At 48.3% G+C, this 19,511-nt stretch overlaps 1 protein-coding gene across 1 annotated transcript; it reads right to left on the bottom strand.

Annotated features, from left to right (window-relative positions):
• Window positions 1-3,475: 3,475 nt before the first annotated feature.
• On the bottom strand, window positions 3,476-6,646 carry LOC134362433 (melanoma inhibitory activity protein 2-like; the record flags this gene model as incomplete). The annotated part of the gene is made up of 2 exons (XM_063077682.1): window positions 4,469-6,646; window positions 3,476-3,526 (listed from the first exon to the last, which is right to left on the bottom strand). Coding segments are annotated over exons 1-2 (2,229 nt in total), but the record flags the coding sequence as incomplete, so codon positions are not given.
• Window positions 6,647-19,511: the final 12,865 nt, after the last annotated feature.

Raw genomic sequence — 19,511 nt, 5'->3', positions numbered from 1 at the left:
GGAGATCGGGAGCGGGCGGGCAGCGGCTCTAGCCTTTAGCGGGCAGAGGCTGCAGCGGGAGCGGGAGGGCGTGGGCAACAGCTGGAGCTGGGCAAAGGCTGCGGTGGGGCGGAAGCAGGAGGGGGTGGGAAACAGCTCGAGCTGGGCAAAGACAGCAGCGGGAGCTGGAGCGCTAGCGTGCGGGCAGAAGCTCGAGCGGGGCAGAGGCTGCGGCGGGATCGGGACCGCTCAGGCAGCGCCTCGAGCGGTGCAGAGGCTGCAGCGCGATCGGGAGCGCGGAGGCAGCGGCTGGAGCAGGGCAGAGGCTGCAGCGGGATCAGGAGCGGGTGGGCAGCGGCTCGAGCCGGGCAGAGCCTGCAGGGGGAGCGGGAGCGCACGGGCAGCGGCTCCAGCCGGGCAGAGGCTGCAGCGGGATCTGGAGCGCGCAGGCAGCGGCTCGAGCAGGGCAGAGGCTGCAGCCAGATCGGGAGCGCGCGGGTAGTGGCTCCAGTGGGGCAGAGGCTGCAGCGGGAGCGGGAGGGCGTGGGCAACAGCTGGAGCTGGGCAAAGGCTGCGGTGGGGCGGGAGCAGGAGGGGGTGGGAAACAGCTCGAGCTGGGCAAAGACTGCGGCGGGAGCTGGAGAGCTAGCGAGCGGGCAGAAGCTCGAGCGGGGCAGAGGCTGCAGCGCGATCGTGAGCGCGCCGGCAGCGGCTCGAGCGGGGCAGAGGCTGCAGCCAGATCGGGAGCGTGCGGGCAGCTGCTCGAGCGGGGCAGAGGCTGCAGCGGGATCGGGAACGCGCGGGCAGTGGCTCCAGCTGGGCAGAGGCTGCAGCCTGAGCGGGAGCGCGCGGGCAGCCGCTCGTGAGAGGCAGACGCTGCAGCGGGATCGTGAGCGCGGGCAGCGGCTCCAGCAGGGTAAAAGCTGCAGCGGGATACGAAGCAAGCGGGCAGCAGCTCTAGCGGAGCAGAGGCTGGAGCGGGAGCAGGAGGGTGCGGGCAATAGCTGGAGCTGGGCAAAGGCGGAGGCGGGAGCGGGAGCGGGAGCGTGAGCGTGGGGGAAGCTGCTCGAGAGGGGCAGAGGCTCGAGAGGGGCACGGGCTGCAGCGGGATCGGGAGGGCGCGGGCAGCGGCTCAAACAGGGCAGAGGCTGCAGCGGGATCGCGAGCGCCAGGGCAGCAGCTCGAGCCAGGCAGAGGCTGCAGCGCGATCGGGAGCGCACGGCAGCAGCTCGAACGGGGCAGAGGCTGCAGCGGGAGCAGGAGCGGGAGCGTGCATGCAGCGGCTGCAGCGGGGCAGCGGCTGGAAAGGGGCAGAGGCTGGAAAGGGGCAGCGGCTGCATAGGGAGCGGGAGCTGGCGGCAGCAGCTCCAATGGGCCGACGCTGCAGTGGGATCGGGAGCACGCGGGCAGCGGCTCTAGCGGGGCAGAGGCTGCAGCGGAGCGGGAGCGCTGGAGCGCTGAGGAGGCCGCTGCAGCGCTGACGCTCCTCAGAAGCAGCTGGACTCTCCTACCTGCTGCTGCAGGAATCTGTGGCAACACGTTGCTTTGGTGGAAGAACGTGAAGCAAGTTGAGCGTCACAGAGACACTAACTGCAGAAGAAGTGCTTCAGCAGCCACTTCAGATGACTGTGGAGGGTCTTTGATGCTGCACCAAAACTCAACGACAAATACTAGGTTTTTAAAGGCCAAGAATCTTTAGAGAAGAAAATTTCCAGAAGAAATGGCTTTGGTTTGAGGAGAACATCCGTGAACAAAGAAAAACGGAAAGCACTCCCCTCAGGACAACCTCGGGATATGTCACTTCACAGACTCGGCTGGAGGTTTTTACCCACATGGGCCCGGCCTCTTCTTCTGTCTGTCTCTGAATCTGCCTGAGAAAAGATCTGCAGATGGTTATGGCCACTGCCTCATTTCCAGTTTCCAATATTGTGCAAGTTTCTTTCTTGGCCAATTCTAATCTGGAAGAAGAGACGGAAGGGAACTGTGGAAAATGTAATTAATTCCCAGCTTAGCTGCACTGACAGAGTACAAAGCACCAGAGTGTAATGCCACATACTGTCTTTTTTCTAAGGCATAAATATGAGACTTACCAAATTATTTTCTAGATAAGAAATATCAAAGAATTTTCTAGAGAATTTCCCCTATTTTACAAAAAAAAAGTTTTTTTTGCAAAAAATGAGAAGAAAATCTCATTTATTTTGTTAATGCATACCACCCATATAGGCGCTATAGAGTTGAATGGTTTTTTTTCCCCCAAGGATTAAAGTTCTTAACGTTGCGGTCACATGGAAATCATCCTTAATTTTAACCTAAAGATTGACTGGTGCATATTCTTCAGATATTTCAAGCAAAAATTAGCAGTAATGTATTATTTTTATCATCAGAAAAACGTTAACTGTCAATTACACACACACATGCATAAATATATAATACACACATCTCCATGTACGGCGGCACTTCAAAAAGCTCAGGGAAGATTCATATTATCTTTCAATTCTATTTTTCCACAAACATTTTGAAGTTCTCAGATACCCATATATGCAGGATGTTATATGGCTTTTTACCTGTATACAGTGCTCACTGCTTTCTATTCATAAAAAATTTAAATTAGAACCATAGAAGCATCATTATAACCTCCTTACAGGTTTCTTTCTAGATAGTCAAGGTCTATGAAACACATAAACACTGGTTAATAATATGCTTCACCTTCTTATCATATCTTCTCACCACAGACTTTTTCATTGCAGTATGGACAGAGGCTTAGATTTCATGTTTTAAGAGCATAAAAATATCCATCGACAGCAAGTTTTTATAAATAGAGGGTCTTGAAGGGTCTTAGATCCACAATTTCTTTTGGTAATTTTAAAAGATTATTATTATTTTTAACGGACACCTAATAACTGTACATATTTATGGGGTACATTGTGATTTTTTTAATTAAAAACCTAGCTGATTTTATTATTATTATCAATACCAAACAAGTCTTTAAATCAATGAAAATTTAATTAAGCATAAAGTTGCTTTCACATTTGTCTACCACCGTAGTAAATACAGTTCTTGGCATAAAGACACAGCCCTTGGAGTTTAAAACATCCCCAACTGCAAGATTACCTAAATAAATTTCCCATTATTGTTTATGTAATAGTGGGTTAGTTAATCAAATTAACATAATTATACAATCTAGGATAAAATAAAATGGAAATAATTTACTCATGAAATTCATATTTAAATCATCTTTATTTACAAAATAGTATCCTGAGAATTATAAATCCATTAAGCTTCAATTTGAGCAAGAAAAGTAGTTACTTAAAATGAAAATGAAAGATAAGTCAAAACTCTATGAAGAGAGACCAAAAATATCATCAGGTTTCTTGCTGTGCTTCTGGATTTCAGGAGCAGGCTCATTTGAGCACGGAATCGACCCTGAAGGGAACTCACCCCTACTTTCAGAATGTGGGGGTGGAGGTGAAAATCCAGCTCCTAGAGGAACATAAGGAGGAAATCCCCTCAGTGAATAGACATTTCTCATTGCAAATGGAGGTGGTGGCTGGACAGAGAAATCCCTTGGTAGAAAATAATTTTGAGGAGCTCCATACATGCTTCCTGGAGGAGGTGGAGGAAAAGGAGGTTCTCTTCTCATGAATGGACCCCTCCTATCCACTGGAAACAATGGACCTCTGATTGCAGGAAAAGGTGGAGGAGCAAAGCCAGGGCCACTTGCTTCCCTTTCAGCAGGCACAGATGAATGAGGCACATTTACATTACCAAGATCGTCTTTGGTTTCATTTCTACTGGATTCCATTTGTGAGGGCTTTGGCCCATCCACTTTATCCAAAGAAGGCAGATTCAAACTTCTGAGTTCTGCTGGGCCAGACGGTCCACCAGGATCTGGATCAAATATGTCTTGCCTTTGTGGAAGAAGAGCTGGATCAGAACATGGGTGGCCTGGTGGAGGAATCATCATCCTTCGGTGTTGTTCCCACGGAGGTGACAGGAACCCAGATGGAGGTGGTGGCTGCACAGGGAAATCCCTTGGTAGATAATAATTTTGAGGAGCTCCATACATGCTCCCTGGAGGAGGTGGAGGAAAAGGAGGTTCTCTTCTCATGAATGGACCCCTCCTATCCACTGGAAACAATGGACCTCTGATTGCAGGAAAAGGTGGAGGAGCAAAGCCAGGGCCACTTGCTTCCCTTTCAGCAGGCACAGATGAATGAGGCACATTTACATTACCAAGGTCGTCTTTGGTTTCATTTCTGCTGGATTCCATTTGTGAGGGCTTTGGCCCATCCACTTTATCCAAAGAAGGCAGATTCAAACTTCTGAGTTCTGCTGGGCCAGACGGTCCACCAGGATCAGGATCAAATCCGTCTTGCCTTTGTGGAAGAAGAGCTGGATCAGAACATGGGTGGCCTGGTGGAGGAATCATCATCCTTCGGTGTTGTTCCCACGGAGGTGACAGGAACCCAGATGGAGGTGGTGGCTGCACAGGGAAATCCCTTGGTAGATAATAATTTTTAGGAGTTCCATACATGCTCCCTGGAGGAGGTGGAGGAAAAGGAGGTTCTCTTCTCATGAATGGACCCCTCCTATCCACTGGAAACAATGGACCTCTGATTGCAGGAAAAGGTGGAGGAGCAAAGCCAGGGCCACTTGCTTCCCTTTCAGCAGGCACAGATGAATGAGGCACATTTACATTACCAAGGTCGTCTTTGGTTTCATTTCTGCTGGATTCCATTTGTGAAGGCTTTGGCCCATCCACTTTATCCAAAGAAGGCAGATTGAAACTTCTGAGTTCTGCTGGGCCAGACGGTCCACCAGGATCAGGATCAAATCCGTCTTGCCTTCGTGGAAGAAGAGCTGGATCAGAACATGGGTGGCCTGGTGGAGGAATCCTCATCCTCCGGTGCTGTTCCCACGGAGGTGACAGGAACCCAGAAGGTGCTCCATGAGAATCGGTTAACCTATCACAGCCCGATTCTCCTCTTTCATTGGTCATCTGGTGATCCAGAGTATTCTCTGGGCCTCTTGAGCCTCTTCCTCCTCCTCGCCCTGGAGTCAAAGGTGCGAGTCTGAGTGGAGAGAGAAAAGCTCTCGTTTCGGATGAAGGTCGACCCACTGGTGAGGCACCACATGGGGAATGCTCTCCGCCAAATGCTGTCTTTGGAACATCCACTACATAAGGATCTTTCTTGAAAAGTTCAAATTTAAACTCTCTTTCAGCTAATTTTTGTCTCTTGGAAACATTTACTGTCCTTAAATACCTGAGGTGTCTTTCAGCAGTCTCAGCTGCCACCCAGCTGCCATGCGCTTCTTTCTCATAGGAAGTCATCTGCCCTTGATAAGAACGAACGGTTCTCTCCAATTCTTCTTCCGCATCTCTGGCTCTCCTTCTGTAGGTCTCCAGTTCCTCAGCTGCATGGCTCACCTTCTCTTCTACTTTGGAAAGTTTCTCCTCCTTCTCTAACCGGTCCTTTTCCTCTGCTATTAACTTCCTGTGGAGATTCATTCCATTTTCTTGATACAGTTCAGTCATTACTTTAAGTTTCTGCTGAAGCTTCTGATTTTCACTTTCCAACTGTGTGTTTTCTGACTGTAAAGATGCTTGTTCAGTCTGGAGATTTGTAATATGCTCAATAAGCTCTTCCTTTGTTTTATCTACTTCAGACAACTCAGTGTAAATTTGGTTTCTTTCTCCTTCTAGGGTTTTGAAAGAAGCATTTAACTTAGCAGCGTGAATCAGTTTCTTCAAAGCTCCTTTTGGCAGATCATCTAAGCGAGCACCCTTTTGTGATTCACTCTTCATCTCCAATTCCAAGTCATCAGCCATCATGTCTTCTCCAAGCACAGCAGCCCAGTCTGTCATCTTGAGCAAGCGTTCAGCCAGAGACTGGATGTGATTTTCTTTATCACTCAGAACTCGTTCTGCCTGGACCTTGGAGTTTTCAAATATTATTTTCTGTTTATTAAGTTCACTCACTTGTTCTTTCAATACTTCCGCTTCCTGTAAAAGCTGTTTCTGGCTTTCCTGAAGTTGGGAATTTTCATTCAAGGCGTCTTTTATTGCCACCTTCAGACGTTCTTCATTCATTTGAAATATTTTGCAGATTAGTTTGGCTTCAGCTACTTGTGACTGGATGGATTTCGATTCATCTTCTAGGGACTGTATCCTTTTTGAAATATCTGCCATCAATTCATCTTGCTCACAATGTTTAGATTTCTGTTCCTTTAATTCTTTGGCTAGAAAGACTATTTCATCCTCAAGTTTAGATTTGGAGCTGCTCAGCTTTTCATAGGTTGCCTCCAAGCTTTGTGCTTCTGTTGACCCCTTCTCAAAGCTGGCATCCTTCACAGCTGACTCCAAGCCTTCATACTCCTCTTGAACAACGCAAAGTTTGTCAAGTAGTTTACATTTTTCTTCAATTAGTCCAGAAAGCTTTTCAGCAAGCTTTTTCTCTCTTCTTACATAAAGCCGGCTTCTCACCGATCGAACACTTCTCCACAAAAACAAGAGAATCAACAATCCAGTAAGAGCCGCACATGTCACCAGTTCCCACGGAAAAGCAGGGCCCGGTCTCAGGTCTTCAGGCAATGCTGCCACAGTCCTGCACAGCTTTCCCAGGACCAGCCCCAAGTACGGCTGAGGGGCAGCCCCGGGCACCTCCATGGCGCTGAGGCTGCTCCGGCTGTGGCCACAGTAGCCACGGCCCGGCCGGGCCACCACCAGCAGCTGAGACAGCTCTGCGTTCTGTCGGGAACGCGAACCGGCCCCGGCGACAGCAGCAGACACAGCGCAGCCGGCCTGGAGGGGAGCCGGGGAGCACTGGCGCCCACCGGCCTCAGGCGTCCCCCACGCACACCATGGTAACCAGGCCCCTTTGTGACGTCACTTCCGCCACGCGGTTCCGGAGCCTGCCCCGCGCGAGCCTGTGACACACGCTGTCCTAGCCACCCCCACCTCGGCTTGGTTTTGGCCGGGCCACCGCTGGATTTGAATCCATGTTTATAATGATGAAATCTGGGTAATCAGCATACTCATCACTCAAATATTTGTCATTTCTTTGTGCTGGGAAAATTCAAAATCCTCTCTTTTAGCTATTTGAAATGATCTAATAAATGCGTGCTGACTCTAGCCACCTTACAAAGCTGTAGATCAGTACAAAGAGTTCCTCCTGTCCAGCTGCAACTTTGTATCTGTAACCTCTGCCTTTCCCCTCCTCGCCCTACCCTTCCCAGCCTCTAGTGACCACTAGTCTGCTACTTCTAGGAGATCAACTTTTCCTTTGGCAATTTTTTAAAAGGAAATTTTGCGATTTTAATTTCTTTCAGAGGAGCATCCTTCCTTAGATATCTGCCAAGGAACAAAAGTGTTTCCTTTGGACTAACTTTGCCAAAATAGCCATAGAATGTGGCAATGGGAAGAGGCCTGAGACACTCTGGGCTTCAGCTGGCCCAACGCTTTCTTTATAGGTAATGAAGCAAAGGTCTACAGTAAGTGCACTACTTGTCCAGGGCTGTTTAGCTATTTAGTGGCACAAGTGTGTTGTATTTCGGGATCTGCTGGATGTCAGTGAAATGCTCTTTGTTTAAAAAACACTTTATTGAGGAATATTTTAGATACCTTGTAATCCACCCATTTCAGGTATGCAATTCAACGAGTTCTAGTAAGTTCATCAAGTTGTGCAGCCATCACCACAAATCAGTTTTAGAACATTTTCACCACACCAATAAGATCTCCTGTACCCATTTATTCTTTTTTTCCCCCAATTTTATTGGTTATGAATATTCACGGGATGCAAGGCTGATTGTCACCGTTCATGCCCAAGCTGTGATGGCCAGATTCATACTGGCCACATGACCGTTACATTTATTGTATCACCTTTATTGACTTTCATATGTTGAACCATCCTTGTATCCCTGGCATGAATCCCACTTCAGGTGCCTGAAACCTCTGCCAAGTTTCTCTTTTTGGTGCCCATAGGAGCCAGCCTGTGCCGCTGGTTCGCATGGAAACAGATCCCTGAGACACACCCTGCCTTGCAGCAGGCACAAAGCACTTGCTCGCCCGTTGCCTTTTTTTTTTTAGCCAGCCAGTTAGTTCCAACTTTCAGGACCCCAGGGGAATAAAATGAGGACTGTTCCAGAGGGGAGGCAGCTGCCCAGGTGTCTGGCCCAAACTCCCAGCCCACCCTGCCCCCTGGGGAAAGGGGGGGCAAGCCTCAGGTCAGGGCACAGCTCCCCAGGAGCCCCTCGGCCTTTCAAGGCCAGGACAGCCCTGCTCCTTTGGCTCCCAGCACACTTCCAGGAGCAGGGACGCGCTGAGCGTTTTGAGTCTTCACGGTGGACTTGGGAGGAAGGTGTCTTTATCTCACTCTATGGATGATGACAGTGAGACCCAGAAAAGTAAAAGGGTTTGCCCAAGTCACAGGCTAGAAAGTGACAAAGCCGGGACATAAAGCCTGTTCCTTTCATCCCAAAGCGAGCATGGCGGTCAAGATGCACCCCAACCGATGACACACCCATGTTTCATACGTCAGCTTGGACACTTGCTGATCACACTGCCCAGGACAGGCCTGGCCTTCCTTACTGTGTGAACTGAAAAGGTAGGACCAGAGAAGCCCACCCCCAAACCAGTGCTGCCCTCTGGAGAGTCACCCTCCCACTGCTCAGAGGTGCTTTCTTCGAAGTTAACAAGCTGTGCAACCAAACAGGTCAGGACGACTGCCCTGCCCACTGGGCCCCCCAGGCCCCGGGGCCTTGGGAACCTCCCACTGCAGCAGCCAACCTGGGGGGTTCTCCTCATGCAACACAGATGTGAACGTTCCTGCCCCCTGCCATGACCCCCCCCTTCCACTGGGTCCTTTCCCAGGCAGGAGGGAATGGGGATCGAGGACACCTGAGTAGGCTCCTTGCATGGGCCTCAGCGGTGGCCGTGCTGTGGGCATGTGGCCATTAGCAAACTCCCCAAGAGAGAGTCAGTTTTGCAAGAGTCTCTGGCAGCTATCAGACCCAGAAAAGGGGAGGAAGGCTGCAGGAGTGCCTGCCCTGTTAGGTACGAGCTTGAGCCTGATGGGTTAGAACTGTGCTTTTCCTCCCACGGTGGCAGGAGCCCGAGGGCAGGGCAGTTTGGAAAGGGAATGGAAAGGGAAGGAATCGTTTCAAGTCTGGATGAAGGCTGCGTTTCCTTATGTTGCAATTACTGAGCACTTCACACTGGAGGCGGGGGTGATGAGACGCCTTAGCTGACCAGGGTCTTATACTCTCATCCCAGGCAGGGGAGGGGCTTGGCAAGCCCCACCCACAAGTCTTGGGGTCTCCTGGACCTTCCTCATGACCCCCTCCACTCCAGGCCCAAGTTCAATCCCTCCTCCCCAGGACCCCAAGCCGGCAGGTGGAGCTCTTCCATACCTTTCCCTCAGGCCCTTTCTACTGTTGGGCCTGGCTGAGGGGCAGAGACAGAGAAATTCCCCCTCGGGGTTTGGGCCCTGCCCCACCAAGAGCCCCTGCCTGAGACCAAGGCCCCTCTGGGAGGGGGGTGCGTCTCACCATGCATGTGGTGCCCGCTCTTTAAAGAAGGTCAATAAACACCTGTTGCCCCCCCAAAGCCCTCCTCTGGTTCCCACAGAACTCAGGGATGTCACCAGGACACTGAGCCAGCACAGCTGTGGAACTGGAAACCACTTAAAGCAGCTTTATTTGTGTCCACCTCTGGCCCTTAAAAACTCTTCTGCTGGCCAGTCCTCCCACGGCCAGATGGAAACCTGACAGGCCCAGGCTGCTTCTTGGTAGGGAAATACCCGTGGTCTCCACCACTTCACATCACACAGCACCGCTCGGCTCACGTCCAGGCCCAACAATAAAAAGGGCCTGACGTCATCGCCAAGTCCCCTGCTTTGAAGTGGAGGCCGCTCCTGCTGCCCCGGCCTGGTGGGGTGGGAAGCCTCGGCCGGGCAGCAGGCGTGGTCAGCCTCCAGCTGAACTGTGCTCTGGGCTTGGCGGAGGTTGAAAGCTACACCTCTTTCTCTCATCGGCATCTCCAAGGTTCTTCAGAGCCCGGACATGGTCCCCACTGTCCCCCTGACTAGAATATTTTGTGTGGGCCTCAGAGAACCAAGGAGCCCCTGACGGGTAGTGGCAGCCCCACCTTCTCTTGGCCTGCGTCTGTTCACTGCCCAGGCTGCCTCCTGGGACTGGGCCTGTGAGATTCCACGCCGACTCTTTCACACGAGGCCCTCACCTGGGCCGTCGGCCCTCTCCTCAGCTCCGCCATCAAAGCAGCCAGCCTGTCTCTTGCCCTCTAGACTTTGGGGTGGGGGTGGGGGTGAGGCATCAGTCCACTGGATTTCTCCACCTGCGGAGGACACCTCAAAGCCTAAAGCTCTCTTTAAAGCCCTCTTCCTCTGGCTTGATGTGAACGAGGGCATCTCACCTCACCTTCTGGTCTCAGCTCACCTCCCTGATATCCCGGCCTCTAACCTCAACACTTGACTCCTTGGTACCCTTGGTGCGCGTGAGGGGTCAGGCCATCTCTTCTCTAAATGCGGCATCAATGTGGGCAGAGGTCAGGGGCTGGGCGGGGTCATCTCACTGCACACACCGGCCTCCCTCCCCACATGGGGCTGTGATCATCAGTGTTTGTACGAGGGTTGGAAGCTAACTGCTCCATGCTTGTCCAGAAAGTGCAAGGAAGGATTTGGGACCATGGAGGAGGGGCCCATGGTGTGGACCAGGCTGGCTGCCAGCCTCCTGGTTTGGTCCCTGGCATTTAGGCTCAGAGAGACCGGGTGCTAGGAGGTAAGATGGGAGGCCCAGAGGGTGGGGAGGGACACTGGCCACCACCACCCAGAGCAGGGCCTCAGGCTGACTCCAGAGAACTCAGTTATGTCCTGAAATGCCACCATCATACGTTGACTCCTTTGGGTAAGTATTGCCTTTGCTATGCAGCCCACATCCAGTCTCTGCATCCTAGTTTCTCAGCCCTCAGGTAGATAAGCAACAAGTCCTGTCTCTTGGTTGATCCTTGTAAAGCGTTTAACACGCTTCCCGGTTGATACTCATAGCTCGATAAATAAATGTTAACTCACACTGCTTGCCCCTTCGGGTAGCACGGGCAGGCTCTCGCCCACCAGGCGACCCTCTCTTAGCACAACTCGGACACCTGGAGCTGCCCTGGCCAGTCACCTGAGACCTTGGATGCCTTGGCCCATCTGGCATTTCTTTGGCAGAATCTTCCATGGGGCCTTTTGCTGGGTGGCAAGGCTGGAGCGTCTGGCACAACAATTCGAGTTTGCAAATACAAAAGCCACATCTTAAACATCACAAATTAGAACTGTGGTTTGGCAAAATATTTTTGTGCTCCTTTGAGGACCTGAAACTCCAAGAATAGTAGAAAACAGAATGTCTGGGATATTTATATACAGGTTAAGAGTCTCTAATCCAAAAATCCAAACTCCTAAACTTTTTGAGTGCTGACATGACACTCAAAGGAAATGCTCATTGGAGCATTCTGCAAATGGATTCTCCAAATATTCCCAAATCTGAAAACATCCTAAATCCAAAATACTTTCCAAGCATTTTGGATAAGGGGTACTCAACCTGTATTTTAATGGGGAGAAGAGAATGACAAAGTTGACTGTGGGACCGCAGGCTGCCAGAGTCATCAGACAGCCATGTTACACATGGTGTAGACAGCTGGAAGCCAGGAGTCATCTCATGCACGCACCTGTCTCCAGAGGCCTGACGCAATACCTCAGACAATGAAGAGACGAACACTAGAATTTTGATTAGACTCAACACATCCACAATTCAACTCAATTTAAAATTGCCTCACATACTCTTGGTAGCAATAAAACTGCAGCCTTTGGAAGAAAATCTACTCCTATCTTTCAGTATTTTCCATGTGGATATTCTTTGTCCCATCAGTGTCACCTCTAGGCCCAAACCCAGAGAAATCTCTGAAGGACACCAGGATGCTTACTGCAGCATTGTGTAGGACAGCACAACCTGGACACAACCTGAGTGTCCACCCGTGGGGCACGGGGAAAATACATCATGGTAAAATCATAATTGATGCAGCTTTAAAAAAGAATGAGATGGTCCTCTCTACCCTGACATGGAAATAGAGGTCTGCAGGTTTCTGGATATCAGAGCAGATTTAAACACAGGTGTTCGGACAGCGTGAGGGGACCTGAGCTGAGGGACAGGAAACTGCAGCCTCAAGACCCCGTGTCATTCCGCTTTCTCACTCTCTTTCCATTGGATCCAGAACCTCCGCCCTCCTTTTAGGCGCACTGGCTGGGGAGAGGCTGTGGCGGGAGCGGGAGCACGCGGGCAGCGGCTCAAGCGGGGCAGAGGCTGCAGCGGGATCAGGAGCGGGCGGGCAGCGGCTTGAGCCGGGCAGAGCCTGCAGCGGGATCGTGACGCGGGGGCAGTGGCTCCAGCCGGGCAGAGGCTGCAGCGAGATCGGGAGCGTGCTGGCAGCCCCTGGAGCGAGGCAGGGGCTGTAGCGGGATCGTGAGCACGGGCAGCGGCTCCAGTAGGGCAAAAGCTGCAGCGGGATCGGGAGCAAGCGGGCAGCAGCTCTAGTGGAGCAGAGGCTGGATGGGAGCAGGAGGGCGCTGGCAACAGCTGGAGCTGGGCAAAGGCGGAGGCGTGAGTGGGAGCGTGAGCGTGGGGGCAGCGGCGGGAGAGGGGCAAAGTCACGAGAGGGCAGAGGCTGCAGAGGGATCGGGAGCGCCAGGGCAGTGGCTCCAGCAGGGCAGATGCTGCAGCGAGATCGGGAGCGCGCGGGCAGCGGCTCGAACAGGGCAGAGCCTGCAGCGAGATCGGGAGCGGGCGGGCAGCGGTTCTAGCGGGGCAGAGGCTGCATCGGGATCAGGAGCGGGCGGGCAGCGGCTTGAGCTGGGCAGAACCTGCAGGGGGAGCGGGAGCGCGCGGGCAGTGGCTGCAGCCGGGCAGAGGCTGCAGCAGGATGAGGAGCCGGCGGGCAGCGGCTCAAGTGTGGCAGAGGCTGCAGCGGGATCAGGATCGTGCGGGCAGATGCTCGAGCGGGGCAGAAGCTGCGGCGGGATCGGGAGCGCACTGGGCAGTGGCTCCCGTGGGGCAGAGGCTGCAGCCAAATCAAGAGAGCGCGGGCAGCCGCTGAGCGGTGCAGCGGCTGCAGCGTGATCGGGAGTGCGTGGGGCAGCGGCTCCAGCAGGGCCGAGGCTGCAGCGGGATCAGGAGCAGGCGGGCAGCGGCTCAAGCCGTGCAGAGCCTGCAGGGGGAGCGGGAGCACGCGTGCAGCCGCAGGAGCGAGGCAGGGGCTGCAGCGGGATCGTGAGCACGTGCAGCGGCTCCAGCAGGGCAAAAGCTGCAGCGGGATCGGGAGCAAGCGAGCAGCAGCTCTAGCGGAGCAGAGGCTGGAGCGGGAGCAGGAGGGCGTGGGCAATAGCTGGAGCTGGGCAAAGGCAGAGGCGGGAGCGTGAGCGTGGGGGCAGCAGCGCCAGAGGGGCAGCGGCGGGAGAGGGGCAGAGGCTGCAGCGGGATCGGGAGCGCGCGGCAGCAGCTCGAACGGGGCAGAGGCTGCAGCGCGATCGGGAGCGCGCGGGCAGCGGCTCCAGCCGGGCAGAGGCTGCAGCGATAGGGAGCGGGAGCGTGCATGCAGTGGCTGCAGCGGGGCAGCGGCTGCTTCGGGAGCGGGTGCGTGCGGGCAGCGGCTGGAAAGGGGCATAGGCTGGAAAGGGGCAGCGGCTGCCTAGGGAATTGCATAGGCAATTATCTTGTTAATTGAAACAAACAAAAAGACCTGTCTCTTATCAGAACTTTTAAGACAGAAGTATTTTAGACGTAAATCAACTAGACAACTGCCTGAACATCCAATGTCCATCAGGCCATGTTACTTCTTAGGTTATTATGATACAGAAGTCAGCATCTGCACATAGTTACTGAGACAAGTCAGGAGCAAAAAATATAAACTAAATTTCAGTTTGTTTGACTTCACCTAATACCTTAACTGTCCAGGACTTTTATCTGCTAAATGAAGGGGGGAGGATGGGAGCCAGGGGTGATAGTAACAACCATGATTCATTCAGACTAAACTGAAAAATATGGTACCAAAATTATACAGAATGAAGAAGATCTGAAGCACTCATTTTAATATCGACATATTGGATTAATGGTTCAGAAAAATGAAGCAGTGTATATGATATGTACTGACATATTTAAAACACATAACTTCCGTTAAAGAAAATTCAATAACTCACTCAGAGCCAAGTAGACCATGACTATGTAGACATGGAGATTCACAAAGGTGATTTCTTAGCAGTTTTTGTTTTTTTAAACCCTACATCCCATCTAGATTACTTTCTATATTCCTGTATGGACTGCATTCCTAAATCACCTAAGAACCAGTTGAATTGAATCTACTCTAACCAGTTCAATCAACTGGCCAAAACCTTCCAAAATGAACTTATTCTCAAGAAAGCATCATGCAACTAATTATTAAATTTTTTAAGTGTCAAAACAGTCTCTAGGATACACAGTGCCATTGCAAATAATAAGCCTAGAGTTTAATTCTGAACAGTGATATATGTTACATATCTGTGATTCGAAGACACACCATCAATTATGCATCAAAGATGCATCCCGATTCCAAAAACATTAAAAAGTTTTAAAATGTCTGTTTAGAATCAAGAAAATACAGTAATCACCAAAGATTACTGTTTTTAGTCCGTTTTGTGTTGCTATAACAGAAATACCCGAGACTAGGTAATTTATAAGGAAAAGAGGTTTATTTGGCTTACGAGTCTGGGACACCTGCATCTGGCACGTGCCTCAGGCTGCTTCTACTCATGGCAGAAAGTGGCAGGCAGCTGGCGGGTACAAGCAGATCACATGGTGAGAGGAAGCAAGAGAGACAGAGAGGAGGTGCCAGGGTCTTATAAACAACAAGCTTTCGTGGGAACTAATGGAGCGAGAAATCACTCATTACTCCCCCCTCCCCCAGGGAGAGCATGAATCCATTCATGAGGGATCCGCCCCCATGACTCAATCAGTTTCCAACACTGCCACACTGGGGATCAAATTTCCACATAAGTTTTAGAGGGGACAACACATCCAAACTCCATTAATTATCTATAAACAGTACTACTTCATTCTCATGTGGAAACAAACTTAGATGAGCCTATACAATAAGAATTCACACTGGAACACACTAGAATCAACCTTTCAGCCTGACAAAAATTTAGAGTCTGCAATCAAATACTATTCCTAGAACAATATCATACTGAGTATCCAGTCAAATCACAATGTCTACTCTGAGCAAAGTTAACTTGGAATAAATGTGATTCAAAATTCACATTTACAGATGTGTCAACACGTGAAAATGGCAGCAGAATCGATTCAATGAAGATCTCAAAATAGATGTCTTATTGAACTGACTAGTCAACTTAATCTAAATCATCTAAATTTGTCACCACAGATATGGTTTAACTATGTACTTGCAAATATAACAAGAGCGATACAGACATATAAAGAGAACAGGCCATAACAAGAAACAAACTCTCGCCAAAGAAAAGCAAAAATGAATCAAAGGTGTACTTACAATCTTCCCTCCTACCTCTAAAAAAGGTAGAAATTAATTTATACGACTGTTTAAATATTCACTTAAATATCTTCGACATCACACGTCACTATTCTGTAATACCTCAAAAATGAGAATTTTCAAGAAAATGTTTCTAGACCAAATTACTAATTCTATAATTAACAACTGTTCATTCTACAATTATAGCACGTGTCATATAACTGAGCACCTATGTGCAAAGTTTTCCTGAGTTACTAGAAAATGTATCTTATTACAGCATCTGAGTTTTTCTAATTTAACAATAGCCTTAATACTAGCACTAAGTCCTCTGAGGTTAACATATACCTCATTTTCCCAAAGTCTGTGCCAGAGGAACTTGAAATATATCATCATAGACTTTAACCGGCACAAAGTCTATAATTGACAGCTTCAGTTTATGAGAAATAAGTGTTTTATTACATTTATTACATTTAGTCCCCACAACAGCCTGTGAAAAGGCTGTTTTATTATTACTTTATGTTTCATTATTATCATCATTTTACAAAGAGAAAACTAAGACTTAGAGACCTTAAATTACGTACCCAAGATCACAGAGCTACTAAGTACTAGAATGCAGATTCAAACCCAGATTCTGTCTCAAGAGTTCCAACCCTTCACTGCTACTATCTCATAAAATGGCACTATTTGGGAAAGACTTCTCATGTGAATAAAAATCTTCTTTCTATATTTTTACCTCATGAAATCTCTCACTAGGTTTGAATATATAATCTGTACTTTCTATATACACTGTAACAAAATGAAGTGACAGATGACCCACCTATTTGAAAAATTCACATTCACGCATTTAACTGTGCACCCTCTTTCATAAGCAGAATTTGGTCTTTTATATATCACCAAATTGGGCTGGACAATTAGATCAGCTGGTTAAAGAGCAACCTTATAACCCCAAGGTCAAGGGTTTATATCCCCATACCGGCCAGCCACCCAAAAAAAAAAAAAAAGCAATGATATATCATTCAAAAAACATGATTTTGAGGTATTTTGTAGTGGTGCTCCCAGCTAGGGAAAAAGGCAGGGCCTCACCAAGGCAGACAGAAGTCTTGTTAACTAGCAGTCACAGGATAGCAGAGCACGGGCAAAGCTGAACCCTACACCCCACAGACCTGGCCAGCCCCCCATTCCCTTTTTCTGACGATCTGGAGAGGTCCTGTAAAAATCCTCGCTATCTGAAGCTGAGGAATGAACTCAAGTTTCCTCATCTACATGGAGCTACAACCTGTACTTGAACGTCTCCTACTCCTCACCCAAAACCTCCTTTCTTTCACCCAAATAGCATATTTTCTCCATTTCCCACTTTCTTATCCATCCTCACCTCACGCCCATCTCCCAGCAGCAGGTCATTTTGTGTTATGGCCAGGCAGTCAGCCAGCTGAGTCTCCCTGGTCTTGCAGTGTGATAGCAAAAACAAACTGAACCCTTTCCCCCACACTCTAGCACGTTGTAGTACAGACGCTCAGTGGTTTAAAGTTCAGGGCTATCTAACTTTCACACCACTCCTTCAACAGAGATCAAGCATTAGCAACACACCCCTGGGAAGAAAAAATCAAATACTCTAGTCCCGTGGGATGGGATGCTTACACTCACCATCACTCCAGCACTTCTCACCAAGGGGCCTGGAAGAAGGTTCTTCCCAATGCTATGAACTGACTAAGTCAGACGGAAACAAAGTCTACTAGTCCATAATGGTTTCTGATATTTGGGAGAAGAGTGTCCCCTAACGTACATCATCCAATAATATATAAAGCTATCATTCAACATTCAGACATTCCGCTATGCCTAAAAGTTACAGACTGCTTTTACTTACATTTCTTATTTGATATTAAAAAGATATTAAAACAAAGCAAGAACATAAAATCACAGGATCAGGAAAGACTCAACTAAATTTACCTTTCAAATTATTTTCTAAGAGATACTCTATCATGTAACAATATCAAAGCAGATTCCAAGTCCAATGACCATTTAAAATGCCAATCATCATAAAAGATTGATGTAACAATAGAGAATCGTTCAAATATCTATATTCCAAATCTATCCATTCTCTATGGAAAGAGACATTCTGTATCAAGACTGTCCACTGTATAATGTCATGAAACCAAGATGCATTTGTTGCTAACCCCAGCATTTCTGACTTAACCAACATGGAGTAATAGAAAACAAACAATAACTCAATAACTATTTCCACAGGTTCCTCCTAATCTCTATTCTGTGTTACTGAACAGAGAAAAATACTTATGATCAAGTAACCATAAATCAAACCATCATACTTTCACATGCATGTCTTGCATATGCCTCTCCTCACAGTATATAAACATACACAAACACACTGCAGATATGTATTTTATGAATTTGTCATGCCGTTTAACTGACTTTAAATACCAAAAGTTGCCTGCAATTAAAACCATGTCAAAGAGATCATTTTGAAGGGGAAAGAAAAGTCCATGAACTTCATGGCCCATCTCTCAGAAAAAAAGAATAAATGCAATAGAAAAACAGAATTTAAGCAATAAATTGACACCAAAAATGAAAAGGTTAAATGTAATAGCCGAGGTACCTTTTAGCACTAGTTGACAATTTAGCAGCTGTTTTGCCGGATATTTTTCCCTTCTTTTTCCTGGGCTGAACTTGCTCTCTTTCTGGTTCTTGCTGAACACTTTCACACTGGTCTCCATCAGAACTTCCTCCACGAGTGCTTGGACTGTCATCAACTCTTTGTGCCTAGGTGGACATTTTAGATCCTGCATTGAAGAATCAAAAATAATTTATTCAGCTGTGGACAGGACTACAATAAGGTATAGAAAGTGAGCCTCAAAGTAGAAAAAGTAAAATTCAATATAAAATGGGTAAGTTGGCCAAAACTTTCCTTTCACTCATTTAAATGTTTTAAGAAATGAAAACATCCAAAACATATACAGGAAACGCTATTACCAAGCAACATTATTCATAATAGCCAAAAAGTGGAAACAACTCAAATGTCCACTAACATATGAATGAATAAACAAAACATGGTAGGTATATCTACACAATGGATCATTACTCAGCCATAAAAAGTAAAGAAGTACAGTCACTACATGCAACAACACGGATGAATCTTGAATCATGCTAAATGAAAGAAGCCGGTCACAAAGGATCACAAACTATATGATTCTACTTATAGCAAATGTCCAGAATAGGCAAATCCATAGAGACATAAAAGTTGAGAAGTGGTTGCCAGGTGCTAGGAGTGAGGCTAGAGTGGGGAATGCCATTTAATGGGTATGAAGTTTCCTTTTGGGGTGATGAAAATGTTAAGCCAGCTTGCTAAACACCAGAGGTTAGTATGAATAGCAACAGGAACAAAGAAATGGGGCAACATTTCCACATCCATATCCAATTAACATATCCTCATGGCTAGGCTAAGGTTAAAAATCCTCTAAACTAGTAAAACGATTTAAGTCACCTTTGTAATAACAGAAGAACACAGAGGTCTGCATGATTCTAAATAAAAACTGAACCATATGATGGTATGCACATTGATCCAACTATACACTAAAGAACCATGTTTCACAACAGATATTGACTGTATTAAGCCACTGAAGAATTTCTTTCATAGTCTGGGTGAAATATCCCTCAAGCCTTTCAAATTCCGTTCGCTCTGAGAGTTCATGGTCCCCAAGCAGCTCTGATTACAACTCAATTCTCTCAATACCTTGATACCTCAGAAGCTGTGAGAACCTCGATAACAGACACAAAATATTCCAGTAAGTGAAAAGGGATATCCCCTCTCAACTGTCATTCTATCATAATCAATTTCTCAGTTTGATTATTACGAATACCGCCCTTATGACCCAATTAGCTTAGAGTGTTGTCACAAATCCAGAACTGAATGGACAAAATCGATGCCCAGACTTTGAAGGGCCTGTGCTCACCATGG

This window comes from Cynocephalus volans, chromosome 14 (assembly GCF_027409185.1).
Source record: "Cynocephalus volans isolate mCynVol1 chromosome 14, mCynVol1.pri, whole genome shotgun sequence".
Lineage (NCBI taxonomy): Eukaryota > Metazoa > Chordata > Mammalia > Dermoptera > Cynocephalidae > Cynocephalus > Cynocephalus volans.
Note: the sequence above shows the minus strand (reverse complement) of the source record. Positions and strands in the feature narration are given on the sequence as shown.